At 42.9% G+C, this 27,427-nt stretch overlaps 1 protein-coding gene across 1 annotated transcript in view; it reads left to right on the top strand.

The window, feature by feature from the left end:
• DCAF10 (DDB1 and CUL4 associated factor 10) overlaps positions 1–27,427 on the top strand; it is a 93,332-nt gene that overhangs the window by 35,748 nt on the left and 30,157 nt on the right. Inside the window, exons 3-5 of the mRNA XM_069236423.1 lie at positions 22,559–22,756; positions 25,254–25,456; positions 26,271–26,381. Coding sequence (XP_069092524.1) covers positions 22,559–22,756; positions 25,254–25,456; positions 26,271–26,381 — 512 coding nt within the window. The remainder of the gene's footprint in view (positions 1–22,558; positions 22,757–25,253; positions 25,457–26,270; positions 26,382–27,427) is intronic.

Raw genomic sequence — 27,427 nt, 5'->3', positions numbered from 1 at the left:
AGTTGGAGTTGATAGATCTACTGTGGGTATCTAGGGTTGCAAAGCAGCGCTGTAGGACGGTCCTAGGCATTGAAGTTCACCCAAACAGTCCAAGTCAACAATTAGGGCATGGAGGCTAGCTGCAAAGATATTGAATTAGGAGGGTACTTCAACTGAATTTATTCCTCTCTGGGCAAGCGGTAGGCTGAGGCTGCTGGGGGAAGTTACAAGGGTTTAAATACCGGTACACAGTGGGACTCTCCACCTTGGAAAATGTACAAGGTTCAGATGCCTACAGTCCTGCGTACAAATGCCGGAGGAATATAAGCTCTCGGGATTTTTCAGTATTGGCTCTTTAGACATTTATTACAAGCTTCTAGTCCTGAGAATTTTCCAGTTGAGGGTGATTCCTTTGTTGAACTTGGATTTACTGACAGCACTCCTCGGGAAGGGAAAAAAAAACCTGATACATAATGTACTAACCACCATGACGGCTCTGAAATCATGCTGGGTGGGCCTGAAAGAAACTGGGGACACAGATTGAAGTGATGCCCTGCCCTACCAATGAGAAGTGGCGATCTGAGTGGCCTTCATATTGGTGCAGGTCACAACGTTGAATAGGGTGTTCTTCACCTGTACAAGACATTGAGAAAATGGGCAAACTTGATACTGAACTGCACATCAGAGGTTGTGGACAGATATGAAATGCCCGCAACACTATTTGGAGCGTGTCCCAAACTAAGAGGGGTTGGGAAAGGGGTGAGTGACTACCTAAACTTTTTGCTTGGAGTCGCACAGATTGAAGAGGGAAAACTTGAGGTATTGGAAGTAGACACAGTAGTAACTGGAGCTGTTGTGGGGTGGTGGCATAAAACAATACTGTTCTCAGTTGTGTTAATTATAACCTAATTGTCTAAAAATAAATAAGGGAAAAAAAAAAAAAAATGCCAGCGCATTCTGGTTAGCAATCATACGTATGATCAAGGAGAAAGTTAACTGGTTGATTTAATCAAATTCAAATAACTCATTATTTCTAGATGAGACAACAATGCAACTTAGTTAATCATTGTTACTTAATAGCTTATTACGTAAATTCTTTTATCATTCAAGCATTTTGTGTACCAAAATATTTTTTGAAAATATGTGGGCATGGACACCATCAACAGATAATGTTCTTGTCTTTAGTTAATATATGCAGAAGAATTAAGGTCCCCCCCCCCCCCCCCCCCCCAAATTACTTTTGGTACGCGAGCTTTGAGCACAGAAGAAGTTAGTACAATAACCTCTGGGGACTTGTTAATGTCCTATTGTGTCATAAAAAAACAATAGGGAAAAATAATGGCCGAGCAGGGTATCTTCCATGGAATGCCGCATTTTAAGGAGAGTCTACCCAAACAATTGTATGTCTTAAAATACTATACGCATTGGCAATGCCATTGCATCTAGGATTAAGGTCATAACAAAGGAAAGCAGTATTTTTAGGTCTAGCCTGAGACAGCACATGTGCTGTCCATTGCGAGACACGTTGTTGGCTTACCGCAGGTTTGGAACCCACCCATTGCTTACCATTGGTTGGCTTCATCACTCTCATATCCTTGCTTCTCTAAGGTCTGCATGTGTTTCCTTTTTGTATGTTTGTCCTTCCCCTTGAGCATTGCTCAAGTACTCGTGCCCTTCCATTGCTCACGTTTTCAGAGCTACTTTTTTCTTTTAATTGAAGCACTTGTACTTTCCCAATGCGTTATTTCATAGTGGTTTTAGTTCACTGGCATGCTTTTAGTTTTAAATGGTAAACAGTGTTCTGTGCACAATTTGCTTCTGTGCTTGGATTTAATCTGCAAGGTATTACTTTGAAGGCATCTTTACAACCTGCTGCAGCCATGGCCTTGGCTACACACGCACATGCTCTCCCTCTTCTCTCACCTTTCTCGCTCTTCACTCTCATCTCTCTTGCTCGTCTCACCTCACCCTCTTCTCTTGCTCTCCTCTTACCTCTGTCGCTCTTCTCTCTCTCGCCCTTTTCTCGCCTCTCGCTCTTTTCTCGCCTCTCGCTCTTTTCTCACCTCTCACGCATTTTTCTTTCTTGCCTCTCGCTTGCTTTTCTTTCTCGCGTGCTTTTCCCATGCCTCTCGCGTGCTTTTCTCATGCCTCTCGCGTGCTTTTCTCATGCCTCTCGCGTGCTTTTCTCATGCCTCTCGCGTGCTTTTCTCATGCCTCTCGCGTGCTTTTCTCATGCCTCTCGCGTGCTTTTCTCATGCCTCTCGCGTGCTTTTCTCATGCCTCTCGCGTGCTTTTCTCATGCCTCTCGCGTGCTTTTCTCATGCCTCTCGCGTGCTTTTCTCATGCCTCTCGCGCGCTTTTCTCTCTTGCCTCTCGCGCGCTTTTCTCTCTTGCCTCTCGCGCGCTTTTCTCTCTTGCCTCTCGCGCGCTTTTCTCTCTTGCCTCTCGCGCGCTTTTCTCTCTTGCCTCTCGCGCGCTTCTCTCTTGCCTCTCGCGCGCTTTTCTCTCTTGCCTCTCGCGCGCTTTTCTCTCTTGCCTACAGTGCGCTTTTCTCTCTTGCCTACAGTGCGCTTTTCTCTCTTGCCTACAGTGCGCTTTTCTCTCTTGCCTACAGTGCGCTTTTCTCTCTTGCCTACAGTGCGCTTTTCTCTCTTGCCTACAGTGCGCTTTTCTCTCTTGCTCTTCTCTCTCTGGCCTCTCGCGCTCTCTCTCTCTCTCTCTCTCTCTCTCTCTCTCTCTCTCTCTCTCTCTCTCTCTCTCTCTCTCTCTCTCTCTCTCGCCCTTCTCTCTCCTTGCTCGCTCTTCTCTCTCTGGCCTCTCGCTCTTTTCTCTCTGGCCTCTCGCTCTTTTCTCTCTGGCCTCTCGCTCTTTTCTCTCTGGCCTCTCGCTCTTTTCTCTCTGGCCTCTCGCTCTTTTCTCTCTGGCCTCTCGCTCTTTTCTCTCTGGCCTCTCGCTCTTTTCTCTCTGGCCTCTCGCTCTTTTCTCTCTGGCCTCTCGCTCTTCTCTCTCTGGCCTCTCGCTCTTCTCTCTCTGGCCTCTCGCTCTTCTCTCTCCTTGCTCGCTCTTCTCTCTCCTTGCTCGCTCTTCTCTCTCCTTGCTCGCTCTTCTCTCTCCTTGCTCGCTCTTCTCTCTCCTTGCTCGCTCTCTCTCTCCTCGCTCGCTCTTTGCTCGCTCTCTCTCTCTCCTCGCTCGCTCTTTGCTCGCTCTCTCTCTCTCCTCGCTCGCTCTTTGCTCGCGCTCTCTCTCTCCTCGCTCGCTCTTTGCTCGCGCTCTCTCTCTCCTCGCTCGCTCTTTGCTCGCGCTCTCTCTCTCCTCGCTCGCTCTTTGCTCGCGCTCTCTCTCTCCTCGCTCGCTCTTTGCTCGCGCTCTCTCTCTCCTCGCTCGCTCTTTGCTCGCTCTCTCTCTCCTCGCTCGCTCTCTCTCTCCTCGCTCTCTCTCCTCGCTCTCTCTCTCTTTGCTCGCTCTCTCTCTCCTCGCTCTTTGCTCGCTCTCTCTCTCCTCGCTCTTTGCTCGCTCTCTCTCCTCGCTCTTTGCTCGCTCGCTCTCTCCTCGCTCGCTCTTTGCTCTCGCTCTCTCTCCTCGCTCGCTCTTTGCTCGCTCTCTCTCCTCGCTCTTTGCTCTCGCTCTCTCTCCTCGCTCGCTCTTTGCTCGCTCTCTCTCCTCGCTCTTTGCTCTCGCTCTCTCTCCTCGCTCGCTCTTTGCTCGCTCTCTCTCTCCTCGCTCGCTCTTTGCTCGCTCTCTCTCTCCTCGCTCGCTCTTTGCTCGCTCTCTCTCTCCTCGCTCGCTCTCTCTCTCCTCGCTCGCTCTTTGCTCGCTCTCTCTCTCCTCGCTCGCTCTTCTCGCTCTCTCCTTGCGCGCTCTTCGCTCTTCTCGCTCTCTCCTTGCGCGCTCTTCTCGCTCTCTCCTTGCGTGCTCTTCTCGCTCCTCTCTCTCTCTCTCTATCTCTCTATCTCTCTCTCTCTCTCGCTCTCGCCGCTCGCTCTTCTCGCTCTCGCCGCTCGCTCTTCTCGCTCTCGCCTCTCGCTCTTCTCTCTCGTGCTTGCAGGGAAACCTCTGTCCATTGTTACTGAATCTCCGTGAATGTTAATGTTGGCCCTTACATAGTATATTACCACTGGTAGATAACGGCAGTGTCAACCAGAGGGCATTGCCTTTGTTGATTTATATGTGCAACATTTGCAAGCCATGAGTTTGAGAAAATAGGGGCGTAAAATTCCAGGGATTTAAGTCAACTGGGACAGGGCCCAAAATATGTATTCCAGGTGGGTCAACCTATTGAGTGGATTAACCCCTGACATGTTCATAGTAAGAGTACGTGGCAGTAGAGAATAGGTTGTACCCTTTGAATATGATTAATTTCATAGCTGTCGGTATCCAAGAGTACTTTTGTTTGCATCCGTTGTATTTGTTTCATTTGATTAATTTGAAACATCAAAGTGAAAATATGAAACCAGCCGACACATGTTTCGTCCCCTATGGCTGACACACCTGGGACTTTTTCTGGACTGATAAAATGACATTATGAAAGCATGGTGGAGATAAATAAACATTTATTTTCATGTTAAACATAAGCCCAAAAATAAATCTACCAATGATATCAAAGGACAGTACAAGACACAACAGAACAAACCAGCCATGGCAGGTTAAGCGCATCTGGTGATGGAAAGCTTTGTAATAGTTTAGTGTCATTGTCTCTCAGGGGCATTGCCAATTCACTAACCCTGTGATACAAGTCTGTATCTTTGATAAAGTTTCTGACTTGTGTAGCGTTCAACTTTCCCTAGTGTGGCATTGCAGTGCTCACTCATTCTGGAGTGATTATTAGCGGACATGTGTGATTTACTGAGAGCACGCAAGGTTGTTATATATGTTGGTCTGTAACTTAAAGATAGTTTCTAGCATGTGTGTGACATGTAACTTCCATTGGTGTGATATTGCAGAGCTCAAGCGTCCTTACAAGTTTGTTTTTGTATTTAATCCACACAATATATTTGAGGCCATCCACATTTTGATTATAAACCTTGAAACATGAAATCAAACTATTCAAGCCCAGTGAAATTGTTTTTGAGCCTTTTTTTCATTACAACACATACAGTGCATTGTTTCCCCCTACGCATTTTAGGGCTTAGCAAGCCTTTGTCACGGGGGATAAAGTCACAAGGAAAATAAATAAATCAGAAAAATTTGAATTCAGCCTTTGGCTTTTCGTTTTTAAAAACGTTATAAGTCAGTCCTGGCTGACTTATAACATGACTGACTTGTGCATTTGGACTATTTTAACGGGATGTGAAAGGAGCTACAGATATCTATTTTGTATTCCTCGAAAGACCAGCACACCCGTGCTACAAGTAAAAAGTTGTTTGAATTATACTCCGGTTTTATGGCTAACGACTGGGGTGCAATTTTTTTTTTTTAAACTTTAAACCATGCTACATAGCAGCCGTGCTGCTGTGCAACATGGCTAAAAACACAAATGACCCTGCCGACAGCTCTTGTGTAGGCGGGACTTGTTGGCTTGGCCAATGCCTGTTGCATTCAGGTATTTGCCAGCTTTATTACCTTTGGCACAAATACCCCCCAGCCGGTTACATAGACACACCTATAAATACCGAAGAAAAAAGGCTGACAAGTTTGCATCCCTCTCCCTCCCCTTCGCAGGTATATTTTGAGTCACTGTTACAAGGAACATGCAAGAGGAGGGGATACATAACCAACAGTAATGTAACAAAATAGTTTTATGCGAGGTCATGCTGTACACTTCATTCTGTCCTAAATTAGTAATTGTGCGTGAAGGTGTTCACTGCTAATAAAAGTCAACAATTACCTACATGTTGTCTGGCAAGAAGACTGGGGCATTGGGTGCAAGGAAGACACTCAGCGTTAACAATATGTAGGAATGCTGTCTAAAAACATTAGTGTACTTAGACGATTGCTATACAATTGTAACCTAAAGCCTTCTGGGTGTATCGTAACACATTCGTTTAGTGCATCTTTAAATGTAGTAAGAGGACTGCTGCTCAATACTACTTTCTAAAATGTCAAAGTCCGTTCAGGGATATTTTTTTTCCCCTGTTGATGCCACTGGTACGCCTCGAAATGCCGAGATCGCTTCACGGGCAAGCCCTCTCTTGATTCGCACTTGTTACCCTCATATTTATATAGAGCTGGATGCCTTTTGCGAGGCTCGGTCCGCGAGGCAGTCAGAAAAGTAGGTGTAAACTTAGATAATTCGCATATGAAAACAAGATAAACAACGTGGAATTCAAAATATGAGCGCTAGCTATAATAATACCGCACTACCTTTTCAATAGAAAGAGCTTCCAAGCTGAGAAGCATGTTTTAGAAACAATCTGTTGAGGAACAGTAACTCAGCAGTTTTCAAGGTTAGCTTTCCACAGAACTATGCAGCTTCTTCTAGTGCCCCCGCCCGGGCCTTGTTCAGCCAGGAACAGCAGCCGCATCTGTTACAAATACTTATCGCCCAATGGCAAAACAGGCATTGGCAAAGAAAATGGCCCTCGCCTTTATATAGTTGGCTTTGCCAATGTCTGCCTGTAAAGCATCGCCTGAAAACCATTAAAAGAAAAATAATCGGAATACTGAAGGAATGCAAACGGATCTTTTAGTTAGTATATCAAAACTGTATATTGAATTCTTTGTTATAAAACGCATGTCGTTTTTTTTTTTTTTTTTTAATACTTCTCACTAAGTAAACTGTAAACAGAATTTAAAATAAACTGTGGCAAAGCCAATTGGTCTCGCCTATGTGAACTCTTGGCGTTGGCAATGTGTTTTAGCCAAGTTGTACACAAATGTGGCTGCAGTTCAGCATGGCTAAAAGTTAATGCTTGTAAGTTTTGTAGCATCAGAGCTTACGAAACAGATTATTATACCTACTTGGTTGCATAGAGAAAGAGAACATACTATCCACATACCGGATTAGAACGCTTGAAGTTGCCTTTCATTGGTAAATACCCTAGGACCAAAGAATTAATATGGCCTGGCTAATGTTAATTATAGAACAGTATCACCAAAGAACCCCTGCTCGGTGGAGGATGCTAAAACAAGCGCATATGTATGCAATAACATTGGCTGTTTTTATTTATTTTTGTTTCCTGATCCAAAGCCTATCCTGAAATGTTACTTCACAAGTAGCAGACGCTTCAAACAATGCACGTGTGTAGGAGGCTGGCCTGGTTTGTAGTGGGTACCTTGGGTACTTACACCTGGTCCAGTTATCCCTTATTAGTGAACTGTAGTGTGTTCTACCAGCTTAGGCTGATAGCAGTAGCTATAGCAGAGCAGCTTAGCCTGCACTAAGAGACCTGCAAAGCTCCTGCAATACCAATTATAGTTACACAGTACTTATACACAAGTAAAGACAATACTCAGTGTCACCAAAAATAAAGGTAGTTAATTTGGGTGACACAAGGCCAAAAATATCTTGGAGGCAATACTCCTTCTGGAGGTAAGTATTATACACAGTTTATACACTAGACACCAAAATAAGGTAAGTAATTCAACATAGGAAAGTACAAACAATAGGAAATGCTATAGAATGCAATGCAAGAAAATATGTCTAGGGGCAACACAAACCATATACTAAGAAAGTGGAATGCGAATCACAAATTTCCCCCCTAGACAAATGTAGTGTGTAGAGAATCGCTGGGAGAGTAAGAATACAGTAAAGGTAAGTAAAATACCCCAGAGCCCAGAAAAGCAGGAGGAAAGTACTGCAAGTTTACTTAGGACACACTACAAGTCGTGATTATAGTTATTGCAAGAACCAAGCAAGACTGCAAACAACAAATGGTGGATTCCTGGACCTGAAGACCTGCAAAGAAGGGAGACCAAGTCCAGAAGTCGAAAGAAGTTCCAGGAAGGACCGGAGCCCCTGCCAACCCAGAAGAGGGTGCAAAAGAAGAGTCCCCGGTTGGACGAAGACTACAGAAATTCACCCAAGAAAGATGTCAGCGGGTTCCTGCATGATGCACTGGATGTCCCTCAGAGAGAGGTTGTATGCAGACGACTTTTGGCGCTGGATTCCTCCAACAAGCCTTTGTTCCGGCTGAGTCTCGTTTTGCGTCAAGTTGGTGCTATCTGGACCCAGGAGGGACCTGGGGGCCTCAACTCTGTTTGAGGAGGAAGAGGGGGCTCTCGGCACTTTAGAGAGCCCTCAGAACACCAGATAGCACCCACAGGAGTCCCAGGACACAGGGACAAAAAGGAGGTGCAAAATGCAGCTGGTGCTGCACTACAAAGGAATGTCCCATGCCGCTGGACAACAACTCAGTGAGTTGAGCATTGCAGGATAGAGTGCTTGGGACCAGGGCCAGGCTGTTCACAAAGGAATTTTGCAAATGGTGCACAGAGGCCTCAGGAGGTGAAGATGATGTGGTGCGCACAGGGGTACTGTCGTTCTCGGGGAAGGCAAGATCTTACCTCCTCCAAATGGGGACATCAGGACAGTCTGTGTTGATGGGACCGAAGAGATCTCCCGTGAAGTGATGGAGTCACAGGAGATTTCTTCGGTCCTTCTGGTGCAGGGTGAAGACAGGGAGTCATCAGATCGTGCACACTATGGGAACTGTTGCAGTTGCTGGCTGGAGCTGAAGTTGCAGAGGAAAAGTAGGCATTCTGGATACTTTGTTGCTGTTACAGCGGTTCCTGGAGCAGTCTGCGGTTGATCCGAGGTCAGAGGATGAAGTAGTAGTTGCAGAGGATTCCTGCTGGAAACTTGCAAGTAGAATCTGAAGAGAACCCACAGGAGTGACCCTAAATAGCCCTGAGAGGGGGATTGGCTACCTTATCAGGTATGGACCTATCAGGAGGGGTCTCTGACGTCACCTTGTTGCACTGGCCATTTAGAGGCCTCCAGAGTGTCCCCACACCTTGCAAAGCAAGATGGCTGAAGTCTGGGACACCCTGGAGGAGCTCTGAGCACCACCCCTAGTGTTGTGACAGACAAGGGAGTGGTCACTCCCCTTTCCTTTGTCCAGTTTCGCGCCAGAGCAGGGACAAGGGGACCCTGAACCGGTGTAGACTGGCTTATGCAAGGAGGGCACCATCTGTGACCTTCAAAGCATTTCCAGAGGCTGGGGGAGGCTACCCCTCCCAAGCCTGTAAGACCTATTTCCAAAGGGAGAGGGTGTAACACCCTGCTCCCAAAGGAATTGCTTTGTTCTGCCTTCCTGGGACTGAGCTGCTCAGACCCCAAGAGGGCAGAACCTTGTCTGTGAGGTGGCAGCAGCTGTAGCTGCATTGCAAGCCTCCGACAGCTGGTTTGGCAGTCCTGGGGATCCATGGTGGAGCCCCCAGGATGCATGGAATTGGCTCCCCAATATCAGATTTGGAATGGGGGTGAAAATTCCATGATCCTAGACATGTTACATGGCCATATTCAGAGTTACCATTGTGAAGCTGCATATAGGTATTGACCTATATATGTAGTGCATGCGTGTAATGGCGTCCCCGCACTCACAAAGTCCCGGGAATTGGCCCTGAACTATGTGGGGGCACCTTTGCTAATGCAAGGGTGCCCTCCCATTTAGTAACTGCACCTAGCCTTCATTAAATGAAGGCTAGACTTACAGGTGACTTATAAGTTACTTAAGTGCAGTGAAAATGGCTGTGAAATAGTGTGTGCACTATTTCACGCAGGCTGCAGTGGCAGTCCTGTGAAAAGGGTTTGTCTGAGCCACTTATGGGTGGGAAAAGTAATGCTGAAGCCCATAAGGATCTCCTGGAACCCCAATGCCATGGGTACCTAGGTATCATATACTAGGTGTTAGAAATGGGTACTTTAGTTTGCAGTCAGGTTACCCGCTGTCCAAGCAAGGACCCTCACTCTAGTCAGAGTAAAAGAGAATCACCCTCCACTAACCCCTGCTTACCCCCTTGGCAGCTTGGCACGAGCAGTAGGCTTAACTTCAGAGTGCTAGGCGTAAAGTATTTGTACCAACACACACAGTAACTCAATGACAACACTACATAATGACACAGCACAGGTTTAGAAAAATAGAAAATATTTATCTAAACAAAACAAGACCAAAATGACAAAAATCATAATACACAAGTCAAGTTATCACTAAAAATGCAAAAAGAGTTTTCATGTAATTTTAAACACAATATGAGAATGAACCTTGGGTGCGTCAAAAATAACCCCACACGGGCGGGTGCGCGTCAAAAAGGGGCTTGCGATGTGTCGATTTCACTCACAAGCGAGACCTTGTGTCATTTCTCCTTTAGTCGGGGTCAGCGTGCGTCATTTCTTCTCTGCAGGAGAGCGATGCGTCGATCCGGTCAGCACTGTCGGGTCCTGGCAGGCCTTGCACTGTTTTTACAGGCCCAGCAGTGTCAGAAATTCAGCCGCACGATGGTCCGAAAACCGCACAGCGTGGGTTGCGATCTCACCAGCCTCCATCAGCGATGCTGCGCGTCATTTCTCCAGCCGCGGGCGTCGATATTCCGGTCGCGTTGCAGGCGAGCGTCTATTTTCAGCCATGAAGCCGGCAGTTTGTCAATTTTTCAGCCACAGATGGGAGTTACTTCCTTTTCCTCGCACAGCGGTTTGTGTGTGGATTTCTCACTCCTGGGCTGCCAGCTTCTCTTCTCAGGGTCCCAGGAACTGGATGGGCACCACTTGGCAGAGTAGGAGTCTCTCCAGAGGCTCCAGGTGCGGACAGAGAGAAGTTTTTGCTGTCCCTGAGACTTCAGACATCAGGAGGCAAGCTCTAAATCAAGCACTTGGAGATCTTCACAAGAAGGAAGGCAACACAAAGTCCAGTTTTTGTCCTCTTAGCACAAGCAGAAGCAGCAACTGCAGGATAGCTCCACAAAGCACAGTCACATGCAGGGCAGCTCTTCTTCCTCAGCTTTTCTCCAGGCAGAGGTTCCTCTTGGTTTCCAGAAGTGCTCTAAGGTCTGTGGTTTTGGGTGCCCCTCTTATACCCATTTTGCCTTTTGAAGTAGGTTTACTTCAAAGGAAAGTCTCTCTTGATTGTGAAATCCTGCCTTGCACAGGCGAGGCCCCAGACACACACCAGGGGGTTGGAGACTGCATTGTGTGAAGGCAGGCACAGCCCTTTCAGGTGTTAGTGACCACTCCTCCCCTCCTTCCTAGCACAGATGGCTCATCAGGAAATGTAAACTACCCCCAGCTCCCTTTGTGTCACTGTCTAGTGAGAGGTGCAACCAGCCCAACTGTCAAACTGACCCAGACAGGAAATCCACAAACGGGCAGTGGTAACAGAAATGGTTTAAGCAAGAAAATGCTCACTTTCTAAAAGTGGCATTTTCAAACACACAATCTTAAAATCAACTTTACTGAAAGATGTATTTTTAAATTGTGAGCTTAGAGACCCCAAACTCCACATATCTATCCGCTCCCAAAGGGAATCTACACTTTAATCGTATTTAAAGGTAGCCCCCATGTTAACCTATGAGAGGCACAGGCCTTGCAACAGTGAAAAACTAATTTAGCAATATTTCACTATCAGGGCATATAAAACACATTACTATATTTCTCTAGTGCACTGTACTAGGGACTTACTAGTAAATCAAAAATGCCAATCATGGATGAACCAATTACATACACATTTTGTATAGGAGCACTTGCACTTTAGCACTGGTAATGTGCCCAGAGGAGCAAAAACAGAGTCCAGCACACATCAACAGACCTGGGAAACAGAGGCAAAAAGTTAAGAGAGGCCATGCCAGGGATGAAAAGTCTTACATTAGGGACTTATAAGAGGGGTCCAATGTGCCAATTCAAATTGGTAAATGAAAACACTAGCCTGTAGTGACAAATTTAGCAGAACCTCAGTGACACAGTTAAGACACACACACACACACACCTGACCAGCAGGATACCAGTGACACAGGCAAAAATATACTGACATACAAATAAAAATGGGGGTAACATGCAAAGAAAGATGATACTTTCCTACACCGTGTTGATGGTAGAAAGCAAACTAAGTGCACCTATTCGAACAGTGTAGAAATTATTCTTGCCTGGCAGTTAAAGAAAACCTAAAGTATAAGCTAAGTACGGTCCTTTTCTATACCAGATTTTCTATTTGTAACCACCCTAATCTATAAACCAGGAGAGCAAATTCCTGCCATCAAATCAGAATGCAATAACCAGAATCTAAAAATTAACTGCTGTGGTAAAAACAATTGTAATAACCACAAGGGCTTGTTTCATTTATATCGCTAGGTAACAAAGTTAAGTAACATGTCTTACTATTACTGGCTTGGATTCAAACCTTTGTCCTACAGAACATGGAGATCTCCTTAACAAACTCTTAGCTCGTGGAACCCACTTTTCAGGAACTACGATGCCGATAATCCATCGATATGACACTGAAAGCTATCATTCTGCTAGGACCTAAGCTGCTGAATTGGTGTCTGCTGGTATTCAGAGGGGTCACGGACACCACAAAGTCTCATACGACTTCAAACAAAAGAGGCTTCTAAAGAGCAGGCAACTCAACCGCTATTTAAGCAGCACTCATCGTAGCTGCCTGCCGTTCTTCTCTTTCAACGTCAGGCCTTGTTGCAGCAATGACCATTCTTGGTATTTGGCAGCTGTGATGGGATAGCTTTTTTTAAATATGCAGTGTTTTAGAACCTATTTTTATTAACAAATAATGACAATTTATTTATAGGCATGAAAATCGTCTTACCTTGTTTCTTTCATCGACGTTCTTACATTTTTCTAAAAGTAATCTCAATGCAGGGACATAGTGATCTTCTACAAAGTTCAAACTCGGAGAAATCAAACTTTCTATCTTCTCATACAGTGTCCACTACTGCTATGGCAGCAGACCGATATAAATACAAAGGACCTTGACACAAGTTAATAGGGACATAGGTAGAAATGCTTCTACACTGATGAAATATGCGTTGTATCACCTCCCCTAGAGTAAAACACAAGCTCAAATAGCTCTCTGCGCTACTTTCTCAGTGATAAGACTCCGCTCAACTAAACATCTGCCACCAAACAAGGGCATACGAGTGAGCTCCCTACAGCTGGAGCAGTGTAAGCTGTGACTAAGGGGCCATCCACAAAACTGAAAATGTGATAGGGCAGCAGTGTACAACCTGCCTCTCATCCTCAGGTCAATTTGCCATTTATTTACGAATTTCAAACTATGAAAATATGTATCTCTCAAATATGTATGTCAATTGTGTTTAGCTAAATGAGAATGTTTAGGAATTAAACCTGTATAGTGACCTATTCAATTTATTCAGGAGTGTCATAAAGTTTACCTTACGGTTTCCTTCAAACTAATCAAAAGTAAGGCTAGTTATAGAATTGTGCTCCAAAGAGATTGTTGGGAGACTGCTAGATCCTCTGATTTATAAGATTCTCCAAAATAAAATAGTTCTTTTCACAAAGTTGAGGAATTAAGCTGGTTCTTTTTTCCAAAGATCCACCACAGCCATCCGTGTCTCTTGAGGTCCAGAGAGTCTCCAGCTGCCTATCCTTACACACTCTAGAACCTGACAGGTACTGATGTAATAAAGTTCTAATACACATATCCATAAATAAATAGCGGAACAGTAAGACCATCTAAGCACAATGAATAAAATACAGAGTTAGAAATATAGCATGATGTAATAGATATATCTAAATATATATTACATAACATATTACAGAGAAGCTTTAAGATTTGAGCATTATCAAAATACATAAAAACAAATTGCAACGAGCTTCTGGTGGGAGCCACTTCTGAAAACTGGTCTTTTCGGCCTTGCAGATGAAATCTCAGCCACTTAAAGGATGAATATCTTCTTCTCATGTCACAAGCTTTGCTTGCTCTTTCAATGATATTACTCGTTTTGCATAAATGCACAGGAGTAGGCAGCATCTCTGCGCTTTACAAATGGTATAGTTTATTCTCATGTGACCTCATGGGTTACTGAAACTACTGTGATTAAGAACTTTCGATGAGAATACAGTGCTCGGTTGCTCCCTTTGCTAGGACAGTGCTGTGCTCTTTAAATGCCTATAAAGTATGCAAGAAAAGATACTGGTATTTTGGACAGCAGATGGAGCTCTTGTATCATAATTTTATTCCTCACAGTCATCTAGCTCAAACTCAGAGTATTTAAACCGAATTAACAGAAGTGTTTTTGTCCGGGAACTCTTACATCGTTACTGTGTATTCATATAGTACAAAACTCGCCAATTAGTGGGCCTATTGGTGCTTATGCAGACTACAGATTGCATTTGTGATTCGTCCACCAGAGCTTTCCTACTGGAGTGGAATTACAGCTGTTCCACATTTGTGTGTGGGTGAAGGGTGAGGATTATCCTAATGGTAGAGAACCACAAAGGGGTGGGTCTCACGTTTTTCCCAACCAAATTCTGTCTGAGTGGGTGTTCTGTGCTGGCAGTTCACCAAGGGTTTTTGTACCCTCTGCGTGGCCTGTGTCAACTGATCGACGCACATCACAAGTTAGGTTCAAACAGCCCTCAGCTTGAAACAAGTTCATGACTGATGAACATGTGCGTCAGGATGCCTTTTTCTATCTTATTTTATGTTATAAAGGAAAACTTCAAACTGAGGTGAGACAGAGCAGTGTTGGTCTACAAAATATAAGCAAACATAGGAAAAGCAATGACTGAGGAGGAAGTGATATGTTGCCAGTGCATGAGAGCAAGTGGGAGGAGACCGAGCGGGTAAAAGCACGAGCACTGTGTAGAGTGCTGAAAAAAAGAAAACAGTAGGTCCTAAAATGGTCATTAAAACGGGAGTGGTGGATGTTTACAAGTACTTGATCCATGCTCTGCGGGGAGGGCTAAACACAAGAAGAGGCATGACCATGCACGCCAGGGACAAATGGTGACAAAGAAAATGTGACAGATCATGGAGTGAGCAAATAGGAAGCCTGTGGGCTGGCTTATGCACAGCACGTCTCTTTGAGACTGCACAAGCGCTATCTAGCCAAGACCAAAAAAGTGTCATAATTTAAAGGGAAACGCGTGCCAAGTGCAAATTTACTTTCCAGAATTCAGCCATTCTCTCTTCTATACTAGCCCAGCGAACAGATTTGAGCTGCCAGATGAAGTCTCATAAAAGTGCAACAAAAACCTTTGCGTGCAAAAGTTTGCTTTCATTTAATATGTGGAATGTTTAGGAGATAAAAACAACACTTATAGCCTGCTTTTCAGCCATACTACAGAAATCAGCAACACAGACTGCGGGATGAGGCAGGCAACAACCCGTGCAGCGGGATGGGGCAAGCAGCAACACTGACGGCAACACCAGGCAAGCAATACAGACAGTGGCATAGGGCAAGGAACAACATGGACTGTGGAAAGGGGCAAACAACAACACAGACAAAAGAAGGGGGCAAGCAACTATACAAACATTGGGAGGAGGCAAGCAACCACATGAACAGCGGGAGGAGGCAAGCAACCGCACAGTGCGGAAGGGATCAAGCACCCACATGGACAGCAGGAAGGGGGCAATTAACAAAGAAGGCATGAAACAACTTGTAGGGCAGTGTGTGGGGACCCAGGGACTAATAGTACATAAAAGAGACTGCTGGAAAATAGTCAGACTCTAGTCAAGTGCTGAGACGAAAAGAAAATAGTAGTGCCTGGTTAAGGGAGCAGTGAAAGAACACAAGTACATAATCCATGCTCCAGGGGAGGAACAAACGCATGAAATGAATGTGAATGCTGCATGTGCTCACTTGAAAATGAGTGACTGTGAATCCAACCAGTGATCAGAAATGGGCATATTCTAAGCCCTCTTTAAGCAAACAAAAATATTTGCAAGCAGCAGTATCTGCACGGTCTCAAGTGAGATTTAAACGCCATTTACCTAAATGTGGGCAGTGGAAGGCTGCAAGTCAGCCAAGCAAAAGAACTGTAAAAATGCTATGCTCCAGGAGAGAGTATAAACGCAAGAAGAGGAGTCCTCAGTAAAGAAGCAAACAAATAAAAGTGATAAAGCCCGCCAATGGAAAGCAGGCTGTAAGTCCACTCTAAACTCACAATAGATCTTTCACAATCAGATGGCTTGGCTGTATTGTATTTATTTAGAGCTTGCTTACTACTTACAAGGCCGTGAACTGCTTTACTCTGAGCACCATGTTGCTCCTGAACGCCAGGTTAGGGGTTACTCCAGTGTTACTGGTTATTGTTGGCTTTTTATATTAGTCTTGTAAGCTCTAGCAAACCATTTCATGTATTCATTCTACTTTTTTCTGGTGGATTAAATTAATAGTATTTAGTGTGATCATTAGTTGGCGTTATGATGGGATTAATAGATGAGCTAATTTTAGGTTGAAGAAATATGACTTCCAAGAAAGGAAAGGTTGTGATCTATTAAGTTAATTGTGAACAGTTTGCAGAAATACAATAATATAGATTGAGGCAAACATGCGTGTGACTCAGTAGGTTGTGCTCTGAGCACGGAGTCCACTTGGAAGAAAAAAGTTCTGATTTTGAACTGCCTGGCTTTGCATCACTTCTTTTGAATGAAGTGCACCTTGTGCTTTATTCACTTCTGAGATAAGATATGCAAAATCTAATTTGTCATTCTTGTTCCAGAAAGCATTCCAACGCAATGTTTCTATAGGCTCAGATATGATGAGCATACTGTGTAACAAACTAACATAATGAGTTCTGCTGAATACTGACTGGACAGTTTTGCTTCCAGAGATTTCAGCCTCAATAAATGCATCGTCTGTCTCGCATCCACTGAGAACTTCCTGCTTACCACAGCTCAACTTTTGTCATGTGGAAAACATCCATCATTGGATAAAGATAATCAAATTCTACTGGATTGGTCATAAAAAATGTCAGCTACAATAAGCAAAACACCTTCATTGCAGAAAATTGGCAGGATAGGCTGGTCTGCAACCTGAGCACGCACATTTTGGATTTTTTTGTTTTTGTTTTAGAGTTGTGTATACTGTTTCTTAGTTTGTGACTGGAGATGGTATTGCTGGTAAAAAACCAACCTTCTTCAGTGGGACGGTATTCTGGGAAATCACAGAATGAATTGCAGCCCACTGAGGAACTGACTTTCATTTGTCCTTCAGTCTGCAGCAAATGAGCGTTACGATAAATTCAGTTAAATCAGCTTGGCAGACCGCAGCATCAGGTAGAAGATCCATATCCTCAGCCACTATGAAACTTTCTAGTAGATTGGGACATGTTGATGGCTTGAAGTGATTTTGCACACATTGGCAAGGCAGTTGGGTTATAAGTTTGCAGCTTTGTTTATGCCTACAGCTTGCTTTCCAACAGCTACTTCATTGGTACAGTCTTCTAAAAGCACCATGGCAGAATCATGTGTGCTGGATGTTCCAGTCAAAGAAGAACTGTCTACAAAATTATCAAGAGCAGCAATTGTAAATCCTTTCCTGGAAAAGTGGCTTGAACGTAGTGTGTTGTCAGATTCCCAAGATTTGACAACATGAGCTGCTAACAAGTTTGTGCTCTGTACTGTCATTATGACTTGTTGATACACCAATCCTATTCATTGAAGTGATTAGCTCTCTACTTTTGCACTTGTCATAGGTTGTGTGGGCAGCCACCATGTGTAGCAGAGTTTCCTTTTTGTCGTGATGTAATTCATAAAACATGATTTGGAAAAGAGTACATTTGCACAACATAAGCCTGTCGGTTCAAGGAATTGTCTTTCACTTCTTCGCTCATATCTTCAAAGCCATCATCAATGTTGTCTGTTTCTGTTCTGAACTCAGGAAATTCAGTTTGCAACAGTTTTGCTTTGCTGATATTAAAAAATGATGTAAAAAATATTAAGATAACATCAGATATTATTGTTGGCTCCTATGATTTGCAGAGCTCTGGGGCATCACAAAATTTGTCATTAAATCCAAAATCTAAATCTCTTCAGGGCGCTTCTTAAAATGGTTCCTCCTGATTTTACTGCATCCTGTGACCATAGGTGGCTCAATCCTTTTTTAAGACTGACAAAAACGAATTCTGTTGTTGGACATTCTCACCAAAAAAAACTTAATTTTATTATGATAGATGAATACAGTTTCGTCAATGTTGACCATTATTTCTCGGATCTCACTGAATGTGAATCCATTACCAGCACTTAAGAGTGGCTGTAAAACTTAATTTGCTTTTTCAAAGAGTGCAAACATAACTGAAAACTGCCTGTTACGTTAGTGCTGGGAGCTCATTGTACATTCATATTTTTAGATGTATGCACACATGCAGTTCGGGTGGGCATACAAATCTGCTGCAAATATATTCACGCCGCTGTTTTGATCAGCTACTCTGCTGAAAACTTCATTTTGGAAGAAACTAGCTGCAGATAAAAACAAGTTTGCCCTTTTGAGACTCTCTTACTCTGTACTTTATTTCGTCAGTCCATTTGGCCCTTGTTGTGGCTAAACCACAGATAACACATTGAAGATTCCCTGCTTTCTGATCAGTTGTTGGAGGAGGACGAGGGGTAGCCATCAATCTTTTAAGTGGATGGGCATTTGGTTTGGTTGTCATCGCTTTTTCAGAAGAATCCTGTTCTTGTTGTGATTCACTGGTTTCTGCTATTTTTGACAAATTTGTCCGACTTTTTTTCCATTGTATACGACTTGTAGCACTTGCAGTTACAATTATAAAATATTTGATCCTTTTTCACCCATCAGTTTCATTCTTTAGTGGACTTCGTCTTGCCATATTTCTGCTGCGTCTCCAACTCTGTACTGACCAGCCACAGGATGTTAGATTTTATTTCGAATTAGTTTGGCATAGGAGACATTTTTCTCTGAAGGAGTCCACAAATTTTGTAGTTAGCAACAGTGTCAGGAGGTAAAGATCCTTTGCTACCACCTTCAATCATGTTTTCGAATTTAAAACAATGGAAAACCTGGAACAAAAACAATATTAAAATAAATTACCCAATATGATGGCTAAAACACAAACACACCATTATAGAGCAGACATTTTGAAAAATGGCAGAAGGGTTGCTCTAAGGAGTTATTTTCTGTGTCTATAAGACTACTTGAACCTCAAAACTTATGTTTGACACCGAAATAAAGTAGAAAGGTATCATGGTATCTGAAATATTACATCATCACTGCAACATATCTGCCATTTTTAAAAATGTCATCCAGAAAAAATTGGTCCAGATTAGCAATGCCTACCCAAGCTAAATTACTTCTCTAATGATCCAAAAACACAAATCAAAATTGAAAATCTCTCGACAACAGGTTTTTTATGGAGGTATATCAAGGGGCCACGGCTATTAGGGTAGACTAATATTATTTGCCCCTGCTTTGGTAATTGAGTGAAAGGATCACAAAATGTATTTCATGCATCTTCCTACGTAGAGAATTCACTCCCAAGCCATTTTACAGTCTGCCACGCTCCTGTGGGAATTGCATATTGCAAATGTCACTGCTGTGCTATGGATTTAATAGCAATACTTCCAAGTCCATTATTCTACTGCTAAGCCATGGCTGCAATAATACAGAAAACTAAAGCAGCAGTAATTGCAAACGAGTGGTAATGTCACCACTTCAGAGGCACTGTTTTGTCTGAGAAAGGAGGCTGCATGAATTTAATCACAAAACATGTGCAGGTCATTATTGCTCTAAAGCGTAACAGGAGGATGCACGCATTAGGGAAGAGACAACACTTTCTATACATGTTGTACTGATGGCTATACAGAGATGTAGCCCAGTCGATAATGGCAATATTATTACTTCATAGCTCCCCTGTAAGTACAGACTATTTCACAGCTGATTGTAAATACTTTACTAAATGGCTGGTACTGTCAATTTTATAACTCTGACTCCCAAATACCTGAAAGTTTTGAACAAATAATGCCCTCACGTGTCTGAAGTCTGTGCAGGTGTGCATCAGGATTGGTTGGAGAGTCTTCCAGAGGCTCAAAGCAAAACTGTTAGTCTGGGGGGGGGGGCGCTTCTCTTTAACAATTCAGTGAATAACCTCCCTTTTGAACCTTCCCTTCCGTCCTGCTTTCCCTGCTGCACTGTGTTCCCCTCAGCACCTGGAAGTGGCTGGAAGTGAGAAGCTATGAGGTGATTTATTGGCTATGCTGCCTGCCCTGGATCTTGGCTGGTGACCAGCTCTTGGATTCCAGCCATAGACACAGCATTTGTAGCTGTCAGGCTCAACCTAAGAGAACAAGAAAAATGAAATGTGGTTAAGCAGAAATAAATGGGCCTTCATATTCAATGTCAGTAATACAGAACTGCAGCTAAAATAGAGGGGCAATTTTACAAAATCTTTGTGAATCAAACCTCAAGCAGCTGTCATATTGTTAACCATTTGAGTAGAAATTGGAGCGTGATGCCACACTGTCATTAATAGGGCCTCCTACCAGTAGCAGTGGATGTTCATGAGACTTTTGGTAAAAAAAATTCCGAGTTGTGTTCGGAACAGTCGCTGGCGGCATAACTTCACATTCAATATTGGTAATCCTTGTAAATTTTATACCCTTGTATTAACAAAACGAACTTGCTCATGGTTCTTGAGGAATATTTTCCTGAATGTTTAATGTAGGGCTACAGCTCTATGATGACACACATTGGGCAGGATAGCTCTTAGCACAAATAAGTTCTTCAATGTAGAAGATCTAAAAAGGAGGAGTTGTTAGAGCAAGAACAGTGGGATAGATGCAGGGGGAGAGGGAGTTTTGGAGCAGTTTGGATGCATAAAGAAATAATGAAGCACAACAAGCTGTACGGAGGAGAGAGGAGACGGTGTGGTTGGGAATGCACAACCAGGAAAGAAGGGACAGAAAAATAAGTGAGATGTAGAAGGATTGAGTAATGTGCAGTGGAACAAGGGAGGTTTGTGGGGGAGGAGGGGAGAATCCAAGAGCTGTCAGAGTTGATGGAGTTGAGAATGCGTATTAAAGCCAACAGAGGCCTGTAGTTATAGAATAGTTCCTCATGCTGTTCAGCGCAAGGACTTTCGTGGATGGTGTTTTGCTTTACCGCTGAGTGAGCCAAAATGCACACACTGAGAGGAGTCAAAAAGATTCTATGGAATGCACCTCTTGATCTGAAGAAGACATTTATTATATCTTTTTGCAAGTCTCGTGAAGAAAGGCCTGTACAGCCAAAAGTGTACTTTTGAAATGTGCAGCAATGAAGTAAGACCTTGTACAAAGAATCTTCAGTCTATAAACAACAAATATATACATGCAAAAGATACAAACACTTATATTGATATATGTATATATATTCATACACAATGCAAAGCAAATCATTTTTAAAAATGCATCACTGTAGGGCCTGTCTGGTGCTTCATCTTTCTCTTGCCAGCAAGTCGTTGACCCTGGTTCGACTGCAACGGGAAAGAGAGATCTCCACCCTCTGGGGAAATATATCAGGCATTCGACGTCTAAATCCTGATTTAGGTCTCTGAATCTCCATCTGTCGACCTGGGTCTCTTATATATTTTAAACAAACAAGGAAGGAGCTTTCTGGAAAAAACCCTCCCACTGCGCAAGAAGTATTAAAAAATGCTGGCTATTTTAGGTAAGCTTTGAAAGAAACATGTCGGAACTTGGCCAAAATCCCAAGGTGTCTTTCCCACAACTAAACTGTTCCCTGCTGTACCATAAACATCAGTCTAGTACATCCTTATCTTGCTAATTGACTCCTCCACGTTATGTTCTAGCCTTTCGGTGAGAAAAGAACACGCAGAATAGAAAACAAGTTGCATAACATGTTTTGTACGGAAAACTACTTGCACCTTTAATGTGGAGTGGAGCTAAGGCTAAGCTGAATACAAAATGGAGTCTGTAACTGGTGACCACTAATGTGACAGACAGCTAAACAAGGTGTAAAGTGGTGCAACACGAAGTGAGTGGTCAAAACACAAATACCACTTCAGATGGATTCATCAAAACAGACAATAGAATTAGGTGAGAAAAGAAGGCTCCACTCGGGGAAGCAAACAAACGATTGACAGGGCTGAAAGAGACTGGTTATTGAAATCAAGTGTTTGCAAGGGGCACACCCAAAGATATAGATTGCTTAACAGCTGCACTTGCAAAACCCAGACCTAAAGATGCCAGTGGCTTGAGGGGCTTGTACAAAATATTTTAAAATGGCTTTTTGGTATGGATACCTCCGGGAAGGTTTTCTGAGAAAAATAAAATTAAAAGCTCATATTGTGCATATGTTTATTAAGTGCAGTAGGCACATTTTAGCCACAATGATATAGATGTATAGCCCAACTGCTATCAATAGAGAGGGAGGCAAGCCATCCCGCTTTCACCTTCCGTCCAGTGCTGTGGTTATGATATTCTGTTTAGTACAGATTTTTGGCTGTATCTAATTTACCTCTAACTGAGTAAGTTTTGCAGCTGTCACTGTTGGATACTTGGTTTTACAGTATAAACAAGTAACTTATCTCCGCATTCTGTGAACAAAAAACATACAAGTAACATTGCAATTCCAAATGTTTGATAATGTGAATCTGAGGTCCCGCTTATGGAGTCACAGTATTTGTTCCTCTGATTCGAGAATGTGTTCTTAATGTTTATGTATACTTTATTCTACTAGTAAATTAATTTTTAAATTGTACATTTTTTTTTAGATTTCTCGACAACAGACTGTTTGCCACCTGTTCTGATGACACTACGATTGCACTTTGGGATCTGCGGAAATTAAACACTAAAGTCTGTACTTTGCACGGCCACACTAGCTGGGTGAAGAATATTGAGTATGATACAAATACAAGACTGTTGGTAACATCAGGATTCGATGGAAACGTAATTATTTGGGATACTAACAGGTAGGAAGGAGTTTGTGTGTGTTTGTTCATGAAGAATCCTTGTCAGGGTCATATAATAAAGTCATAGGAGCGTGCAAGAAACATTATCCCAAATACTCATTCATTCATTGTAAAGCAAGCTGATATTTTATTTTTCCTTTATTGACTTTTTTTGTAACCTCTCTCTAACTGCTGTCCTTGTGACCTGTTTCGTGCCAACGTATTTGGGGCACTCGTGTCTCTGAATTCTGGCACATCTTCCTTTTCTCCCCTCTCTGAAAAGAATGAGTTAATTTCTGTTTCCATCTTTCATATTGCTCGTTTTCTCTTCAAAAGTACTTTACTGAATGTTGCAATTCTTTTGATGTTAAGTTCCCCGTCCGATAGAGAAAGTGCAATCATAGTTTCTGAGCAACTCTGTTTTAAACCACTATAGCCGAAATGAATCTTTTACGCTGTACATCCTACTTTCACCACGTTCAGGGCTACTTGATTTCTGACCTACCAAAACTTGCAACTTCAACTGTTGGTGAAAATAGTTTGGCATATTGTTTTTTTTAATGTTGTTTCCAAGGGGAAAGCTTGTAGTAGGGGTCTTAATTAGATAATATTACTCAGATTGTTTGCTTTCACAAGCTTACTTAGACTTGGTTAATTGTTAGTGAGAATCGTTCGATCTTTGATTATTGGAAAGTCCTCCTAGAATTTACTTAAGTAGTTTGAATAAGTTGAGAAATTCTACCGAATATACCGAACCTTTGGATGTCATTGCACCAGAATAGTTAAAGATAAGGACACAGACAGGCTCTAGCACCTAGAGAACCTCAACTGAAACGATCTGTTTGGCACTTAACTCGTCTTGCTTATTAAACAGCCTGCATAGTCTAGCATCTCTGTTAATCACACATGTATGCATTGTGGCTAGATCTGCTTTTTTCACCTTCTCATTTTAGGTGGGATCTAGTTTTCAGGTCTCGCCTACACAGCACATGCGCTGTGAAACGTATTGTTTGCAGTTTAGTGCACATCATATCATTAGTTGTTTTTATTGTCACTCATTCGCAACCTTTTGATTGCTTAGCCATCGTATGCTTCCTTTCCCGTGTTAGCTCCTCCCTCCAGCATGGGCCAAGTACATGTGTTCTTTCTCGTCTTTTAGCAAAGCATTATTTTTTATAATCATTTCTGTATTTTTCCTGGACGTGCTGCATGTTTTTTTATTTTTAACACATACATATTTATGTTGCTTTCACCCCATCTACTGTCTCCTTTGACAGTTTAGTTTCTTACACAACCGTACCACTCTACTCCACCACAAATAATGCTACTCTACTCCACTCCACACATTGACGCTATACCGGCGCTCTATTCTGTTCTGGCTGCTCTATGCCACTCTACGCCAAGCCACTCTGTTCCACTCTATGCCACCCCCCTCTAGTCCAATCAACTGTACAACACTCTCCTTTACAACAACCACTAACTTTTAGCCATACTGTCGTACAAAATGCGTAAATTACATTAGCAAAGGCAGTAGCCATAGGTGAAAGACCCATTTGCTCACCAGTGCTTGTTGTATTGTCCGTCGGCGTCTGCAGCACTCTTTTCAATGACTTACTTCCCTCTCAAATCTCTGGGCAAGTGCCAAAGGATTTTACAGTACAGGTCAGGTCACATCATATATCCTTTATATTCCCCACAGTGACGATTATTGTAGCTGAGGGTGATTTTCAAAGCTCTATGTTGTATTCCTGGTTGTATAACCGACCAGATACCTAACGCTATCATGGCGCAATACAGTCTTGTCGGCAGAAGAGTGTTTTGCTGTCTAAGCTAACACCTTTATATTCCCTCCTTCAAACCCATCCCTTCAAAGCAGTAAAGTAACAAAAATCAATAAAATTCGGTCTTACCTGCCAGTCGTTTGTGCTAGTCTACTACCTTTCTACATGTTTCTTCCTTCCATAGGCCCTGCCTATTGTCCCTCCTACTTCTGTTGCAGATGTTTGATTTGACCTTCGCTCACAAGTCTAAATCCCTGTGACGCTGTCTGTCTTTCAGCATTCAGAACTCACTGAATTAGGTACCATTGCTACGAAACAGAAACATGAACACTTTATAAAAAAAATCTGTACCACATGGTAGGGCTGCTAGACTCCCCATGTCTCCACATTATGCCACTTTTGCAATATTATTGGTTCTGTTTTTCTCCAGCACTGCCTTTGCTCTGATTAGTACCTAGATTCTGTGCCGTCTCAGCAGTATTGTTCGTATGTCTTCTGCTTGAGCATGGCATATAAAATTACATGCAGTCAAGGGAAATCCAGCTTGGTACTGAGAACATACTTCGAGTACAATCCCTTAACAAGAACGGAGTAAGAAACCTTTCTCTACTCTTGTCTATTTTATTGAATCCTTAAAAAAAAAAAAATCTGCCATGTGCCAAAGTGACTGGTCAGCTTGGAACCTGAAATGTTCTGACCTAATAGAATGATCTGCTGTTTAATTTAACTTTCTGCAGATGCACTGAAGATGGGTGCCCGCACAAGAAATTCTTTCACACTCGGTTCCTCATGCGGATGAGGCTAACTCCTGACTGCTCAAAAATGCTGATCTCCACTTCGTCTGGGTATCTCCTGATTTTACATGATCTCGATCTTACGAAGTCGCTGGAGGTGGGCAGCTACCCCATTCTGCGTGCGAGGAGAACTATCTTTAGTGCAGGTATGCATCGCTGCTGGAAACTAATCACAACATTGCTATCTATAGTTATAGCTCTGAAAACGGTTCAGAGTAAAGTCTTTAAATTGATATGTATTTTTTTCTGTGTTGATAAAACACGCCTTTTGTCTTTTGTGAAGTACATTACAGACTTGCATGTGCGAAGTGGGAAAAGATTAATCCTAGAGCACTGTAAGTCAGGAGATAACTCTACAGTGCTTGCCTTCCTTGCTAAGTTGTTGGATGTAGAATTGTAGAAACGTGTTAGAGCTAGTCTGCCTTTCCTTGGATGGATTTACTATAAAAGCATAGTCTGATATCCAGAGTCTGCTCATTACTTATATGTAAGTCACGAATAAGCATCCTCTCCTTTTAAATCTTAGTAGCAGTTTTCAGTGCTTGGCCTTTTAACAGTCTAGTGCTGTTAAGCTGTGAAAAGGCAGCACTTGTGGAATGATCTGCTGATAGGAAGGGTATTGTCTATGATCCTCCATTCTGGTGTCATGGAATGGTACTTTGAATATACTTAGGTCATTGATGAGAGCCAATAGAGAACCTTTGGAGCATTGCTAAAAATGTGTGGAATCGGTGGATGTAGAATAGAGGCTTAAGTGCAATTACTCGTTGCTCCAACATGCTAGTTGAGTTTAAAAATCAGGTGTCGGACATACTGAACGACAGCTATAATTCGTTGTGGCTTGACAACACACTATCACTGAATGCTCAGACGTCCCGTTTTGTCTGGTTAATTCTGTCATTCCCTTTGTTTTTCGCTTGAATTTGCCAGAATTCAGTGTTCATTTTTCTTCTTCTACAGACATGACTACATCTGGATCCTCCGGTTCACGGTCTTCTTCCTCTCTTGGTCATCAAGTTGATCCAGGTCCATTTTCTGAGAAGAGTTTCTCTCGTTCTTCCCAGCGCGAAGGTATGTGTTTGAGCGTAAAGTGAGTGAATGTCTGAAGAGGAGAGTAAAACAAGGTTAAGAGCTAGAACCTTCAAAGGGTACTCTTTGAATTAGTTGTCAGTGAGGTATGTCATCCTAAAACAACTAATAGTTCAAATTGCTTTGTTGTCTGTCCAAGCCATGATTTTTAGTACAGTTGATACAGAATTTAGTCGGATCAGACAATCATCGCCAACCTTGGCACTAAGTATGTTATGGACAACGTACGTAGAACATGTAATGGTGGTAAACAACTCGAACATTAGGAATTTATAGAGTGTTATAACTAAACTCAAAGTAATAACCAATATACCAGCTGGTGTATTTGTAGCACACTCATTCACATAGAGGGCGGCCTTTTGGCTCTATTAACAGATAACAGTTGGTACCCAACTCAGTGGTGGTACTTTTACCAACCTCATAAGAATGAAAGCCTGTGTGAACCTGCCAGGAGTCAGTCCTGTAACAGTATTTAGCAGGCTCTGGTAGCTAGGTGGATCCATTGATCCACTCCAGGAATCTGTGTAAGACCTGATGGTGGAGGTTTGAATCTCAGCGGGTCCAGTCAGCCTTTTATCTTTCTGAGGTTGATAAAATGAGAATCATTGAGTTGAGCAACAATAAGCCTCTATTATTTCAGTGCCAAGAGACCCAAGGTGAATGTGTCCTTCACAAATAACACTTAAGTTACAGATCCCTGAAGTAGATGCCTTTAGCAGGTCTCTGGTCCAGCTCTCCCGGTGCTACTGCATCACTCTTGCTCCTTGTCTTTCCCTCGCTTTCACTGCTTTCTCCTTGCTTTTTAACTTGTTTTCACAGCTTTTTCCTCCTCCCGTTTTTTTGTGTGCCTAATTGCTTTTCCCTTGTTTTCACTGCTTTCACCTTGCTTTTTTTTTTTTTATTGAGGTTTTAACCGCATTCACCACGTACAAATGTCTGCCACAACATGGTAAATAACATAGTAGCTGTGCGTTGTGCCACGGGATTGTCATTGGCAATGCATTGGCATATGCCTAAACATCGTACAT

Source organism: Pleurodeles waltl, chromosome 1_2 (assembly GCF_031143425.1).
Source record: "Pleurodeles waltl isolate 20211129_DDA chromosome 1_2, aPleWal1.hap1.20221129, whole genome shotgun sequence".
In the NCBI taxonomy this organism is placed as follows: Eukaryota; Metazoa; Chordata; class Amphibia; order Caudata; family Salamandridae; genus Pleurodeles; species Pleurodeles waltl.
The sequence above is the reverse complement of the archived record's forward strand: the minus strand, read 5'-3'. Positions and strand labels throughout refer to the sequence as shown.